The sequence below is a fragment of the Nothoprocta perdicaria genome, unplaced genomic scaffold (assembly GCF_003342845.1).
Source record: "Nothoprocta perdicaria isolate Ctin4 unplaced genomic scaffold, notPer1 scaffold_912, whole genome shotgun sequence".
NCBI classification, from domain to species: domain Eukaryota; kingdom Metazoa; phylum Chordata; class Aves; order Tinamiformes; family Tinamidae; genus Nothoprocta; species Nothoprocta perdicaria.
Genome location: NW_020456213.1, coordinates 1 through 5,470, shown reverse-complemented (window position 1 = coordinate 5,470; position 5,470 = coordinate 1). Strand labels below are relative to the sequence as shown.

The window sequence follows — 5,470 nt, the reverse complement described above, 5'->3', positions numbered from 1 at the left end:
TTTGCCCAAATTGGCCCTAATTTACCCCAAATTGCCCAAATTTGCCCACTTTCGCCCCAAATTCGGCACCTTGTCCGGGTGGAGCCGCTTGCTGGCGCAGAACGACCTCAGCTGCTCTGTCACCTCCCTGGGGACATAGGGGACATTGAGGGGGGTGACACCCTGGGGACCCCCCACCCACCCAATGGGGGAGGACAAAGGAGGGGGGGAGGGGGAGATTTGGGAGGTTCGGGGGGAATTTGGGGGGATTTGGGGGAAATTTGGGGGAAATTTGGAAGGAATTGGAGGATTTGGGGAAGATTTGGGTGTTTTGAAGTCTTTTAGCATGTTTTGAGGTCATTTTGGGTGGTTTTCAGGTCGTTGCACACGGTTTTGGGGTCATTATGGGTGGTTTTGAGCTTGTGGGTGGTTTTAAGGCTATTTAGGTGGTCTTGAGATCATTTTGGGTGGTTTTGAGGCCTTTTTAGGCGTTCTTAAGGTCATTTTGGGTGGTTTTGAGATCATTTCGGGTGGTTTTGAGATCATTATGGGTGGTTTTAAGGTCATTTTGGGTGTTTTGAGGTCCTTAAGGAGGTTTTGAGGTCATGATGGGCGGCTTTGGGTGGCTTTGAGGCCATTTCAGGTGATCTTGGGGTCATTTTGGTTTGGGTGTTCTGAGGTCATTATGAGTGGTTTTGAGGTCATTTTGGGTGATCTTGAGAACATTTTGGGTGTTTTGAGGTCATTTCAGGGGGGTTGGGAGTCATTATAGGTGGCTTTGAGGTCATTATGGGTTGTTTTGAGGTCATTTTGGGTGTTGAGGTCTTTTCGGGTGTTTTCAGGTCATTATAGGTGGTTTCGAGGTCATTTTGGGTGTTTTCAGGTCATTATGGGTGGTTTTGAGATCATTTTTGGGCTTTTAAGGTCATTTTGGGTGTTTTGAGGTCTTTTAGGGTGTTTTGAGGTTATTTGGGGAGATCTKGAGGTCATTATGGGTAGTTTTGAGATCATTTTTGGACGTTTTGAGGTCATTTTGGGAGATCTTGAGGTCATTCTGGGTGTTCTGAGATCATTTTTGGKTGTTTTGAGGCCATTTTGGGTGTTTCGAGGTCATTTAGGGTGTTTTGAGGTCATTTTTGGGTGATTTTGAGGTCATTATGGGTAGCCTTGAGGTGATTTTTGGGCGTTTCAAGGTCATTTCGAGTGCTTTTGAGATCTTTTTGGGTGGTTTTGAGGTCATTTTGGGGCCTTTTGAGGTCATTCCGGGTGGATTTGGGGTCAATATGGATGGTTTTGAGGTCATTTAGGGGGTTTTGAGGTCATTTCGGGTGGTTTTGAGGTCATTTCGGGTGGTTTTGAGGTCATTTCGGGCCCTTTTGGGGGCGTTTCGGGGGCGCGTCACCCACCGGGACACGTCGGCGATGTGCAGGTGCCGCAGCTGCACCCAGAGCTCGTCGTCCTCATCCAGCAGCACCGTCCGCTCCCGGCCCTCGCCCGACGTCTCGTACCTGCGTCCCCCCAAAATCGGCTGGGGGGGGCCCCGAAAGGTCCCCCAAGGGGCCACCACCCGGGATGTCATTGGCCAAGGTCATTGGGCAAAGGAAAGGTCTTGGATTGGCCAAGAAATGACCATGGGTTGGCCAATCATCAACCATGGATTGGTCAAGGGAAAGGTCTTGGATTGGCCAAGGGTCAACCATGGGTTGACCAAGACCAACCATGGGTTGGCCAAGGGTTGACCAAGACCAACCATGGGTTGGCCAAGACCCAACCATGGGATGGCCAAGAGTTGGCCAAGACCCAACCATGTGTTGGCCAAGACCCAACTAAGGGATGGCCAACGGTTGACCAAGACCAACCATGGGTTGGCCAAGACCCAACCATGGGTTGGCCAAGGGTTGACCAAGACTCAACCATGGGTTGACCAAGACCAACCATGGGATGGCCAAGACCCAACTATGGGTTGACCAAGGGTTGGCCAAGACCCAACCATGGGATGGCCAACAGTTGACCAAGACCAACCATGGGTTGGCCAAGGGTTGGTCATGGATGGACCAAGGGAAGACCCTACATTGACCAGGGGTCACCCACACGTTGACCAAGGGTCACCTACGTGTTGCCCATGGGTCAACTATGGGTTGCCCAAGGACCTCCCAAGGATCCCCCACGGACTGGCCAAGAAGGGGCCATGGAGACACCAAGGAGGCCCCATAGGGGCACCCAAGGGTGCTGGGAGACACCAAAGAGCACCCAAGGGTGGCGGGAGACAATGAAGAGCACTCATAGGGACACTAAGGAGCACCCCATAGGGCCCATCCAAGGGTGACACCCAGGCCCACCCCCCAGGGGCACCCATGGGTGACACCAAGGACCATAGGGCCACCCAAATGTACCAGCAGATACCAAGGAGCACCCATAGGAGCACCCAAGGGTGCTGGTAGACACCAAGAAGCCCCCATAGAGTCACCCAAAGATACCAGCAAACACCATAGGGACACCGAGCAGCACCCATAGGGCCCACCCAAGGGTGACACCAAGGCGCACCCCTAGGGGCACCCATGGGTGACACCAAGGAGCACCCATAGGAGCACCCGAGGGTTCCAGCAGACACCAAGGAGCACCCATACGGGTACCAAGGAGTGCCCATAGGAGCACTCAAAGGTGCCAGCCAACACCAAAGAGCGCCCATAGGGGCACCAAGGAGTGCCCATAGGGCCCACCCAAGGGTGCTGGTAGACACCAAGGGCCACCCATGGGTGCCAAGTGACACCAAGGAGCACCCACAGGGACACCAAGGAGTAGCCACAGGGCCATTCAAGGGTACCAGGAGACACCAAAGAGCACCCATGGGTGCTAAGAGACACCAAGGAGCCCCCATAGGACCACCCATGGGTGCCAGGTGACACCAAGGAGCACCCATAGGAGCACCCAAATGCCCCAGAAGACACCAAGGAGGGCCCATAGGGGCACCAAGGAGCGCCCACAGGGCCCACCCAAGGGTGCTGGTAGACACCAAGGGCCACCCAAAGGCCCCAGCAGACACCAAGGAGCGCCCATAGGGGCACCCAGGCGCACCCCTAGACCCCCCTCCCCTAGGTGGCACCCATCCCCGCCCCCCGGAGCACCCATGGGTGACACCAAGGAGCACCCATAGGGACACCAAGGAGCACCCATAGAGCCACTGAAGGGTGTCAGGAGACACCAAAGAGCACCCATGGGTGCTAAGAGACACCAAGGAGCCCCCATAGGACCACCCATGGGTGCCAGGTGACACCAAGGGCCACCCAAAGGCCCCAGCAGACACCAAGGAGCGCCCATGGGGGCACGCAGGAGCCCCCTTAAGAACCCCCCCAGGGTGGCACCTAGCCCCGCACCCCCAGGGGCACCCATGGGTGACACCAAGGCACCCCCATAAGACCACCCATGTGTGCCAGGTGACACCAAGGAGCACCCATAGGGGCACCCAAAGGCCCCAGCAGACACCAAGGAGCGCCCCCAGGGTGGCACCCAGCCCGGCCCCCGGGGCACCCATGGGTGCCCACCGGAAGGTGTCGTGGCGCAGCTCCAGCACGTCGTAGGCCATGGCCTGCAGCGTCAGCTCGTGCAGCAGCGGCGTCACCAAGTCGAAGGCCCGGTCCACGATGAGCAGCTGGGTGCCGCCCTGCGCCAGGGCACCCATGGGTGACGGGGGGGATGGGGGGAGCGGGGGGGCACCCGTGGGGGAGGGGCCACCAGCCCACGTGGCTCCCATGGGGTTGGGGACACCCTGGTGGCACCCAAGGTGAGGGGGCACCCATGGGTGAGGGGAAACCCAAGGAGCACCCATGGGTGAGGGGGCACCCATGGGTGACGGGAGGGATGGGGGGGCACCCGTGGGGGAGGGGACAGCAGCCCATGGGGTTCCCAGGGGGTTGGGGACACCCAAGGTGTGGGACACCCATGGGTGAAGAGGCACCCATGGGGGACGGGGGGCACCCATGGGTGACGGGGGGGAGGGGGGAGACGAGGGGGCACCCATGGCGGGGGGGGACAATGGGGCATGGGGTTCCCAAGGGGTTAGGGACACCCTGGTGACACCCAGGGGGTTGGGGACACCCAAGGTGAGGGGACACCCAAGGGGCACCCATGGGTGATGGGGTGACAGCGGGGAGGGGGCACCCATGGGGGAGGGGATAATGGGCCATGGGGGTCCCAAGGGGCTGGGGACACCCAAGGTGAGGGCATACCTGGGTGCCACCCATGGGTGAGGGGCACCCAAGGGGCACCCATGGGTGATGGGGACGGCGGGAGGGACAAGGGGGCACCCATGGAGGAGGGGTCAAGGGGGCAGGGGGTTCCCAGGGGGTTGGGGACACCCATACGTGAGGGGACACCCAATGGACACCTATGGGGGAGGGGCACCCAAAGGACACCCATGGGTGATGGGGGGGGATGGGGGAGCACCCATGGGGGAGGGGACAATGGGGCATGTGGTTCCCAAGGGGCTGGGGACACCCTGGGGACACCCAAGCTGTGGGGCACCCAACAGACACCCATGGGTGAAGGGGCACCCCTGGGTGAGGGGCACCCAAGGGGCACCCATGGGTGACAGGGGTTCCGGGGGCACCCATGGGGGAGGGGACACTGGTCCATGTGACGCCCACAAGTTTGGGGACACCCTCGTGGCACCCAGGGGACCTTGGGCACACCAGTGCCATTGGGGACCTTGGGGACACCAGTCCCACCAGTGCCACCAGTGCCATTGGGGACCTTGGGGACGCTGGGGACACCAGTGCCACCAGTGCCACTGGGGACACTGGTGCCATTATGGACCTTGGGGACATTGGGGACACCAGTCCCACCAGTGTCACCAGTGCCATCGGGGACATTGGGGACCTTGGGGACGCTGGGGACACCAGTGCCACCAGTGCCACCAGTGCCACGGGGGACCTTGGGGACGTTGGTTACGTTGGAGACCTTGAGGACATTGGGGACCTTGGGGGCGTTGGGGACACCAGTGCCACCAGTGCCATTGGGGACCTTGGGGACGCTGGGGACACCAGTGCCACCAGTGCCTCCAGTGCCACTGGGGACCTTGGGGACGTTGGTGCCACCAGTGCCACCAGTGCCATTGGTGACGTTGGGGATGTCGGGGACCTTGGTGCCACCAGTCCCACCAGTGCCATTGGTGCCATCGGGGACACTGGGGACACCGGTGCCCCCAGTGCCCCCAGTGTCCCCAGTGCCACGGGTGCCGTCGGGGCCCTTGGTGACGTCGGGGCCAGGGTGTCACCTGCGCCATGGCGGGCGTGTCCCCGCGCAGCTCGTCCAGCCGGGCCACCAGCTCGCGGGCCAGCACCGCCGTGTCCTCGGGGCCCCTGGGGACACGGGGGGACATGGGGGGTCCCCAAGGGGGCCCCGACACGGGGGGGGTCCCCAAATGTCCCCCCCGTGGCCCCTCGTGTCCCTCGTCCCTCCATGTCCCCCCACATCCCCCCCAATGTCCCCAGGT

At 60.7% G+C, this 5,470-nt stretch overlaps 1 protein-coding gene across 1 annotated transcript in view; it reads right to left on the bottom strand.

Annotated features, from left to right (window-relative positions):
* LOC112958873 (syntaxin-binding protein 2-like) overlaps positions 1-5,336 on the bottom strand; it is a gene marked incomplete at its 5' end in the record, with an annotated part of 6,667 nt that extends 1,331 nt beyond the window's left edge. The window contains 4 exons of the mRNA XM_026052814.1: positions 70-127; positions 1,386-1,487; positions 3,522-3,640; positions 5,252-5,336. Of these exons, the coding sequence (XP_025908599.1) occupies positions 70-127; positions 1,386-1,487; positions 3,522-3,640; positions 5,252-5,336 (364 nt within the window). The remainder of the gene's footprint in view (positions 1-69; positions 128-1,385; positions 1,488-3,521; positions 3,641-5,251) is intronic.
* Between the last annotated feature and the right edge of the window lie 134 nt (positions 5,337-5,470).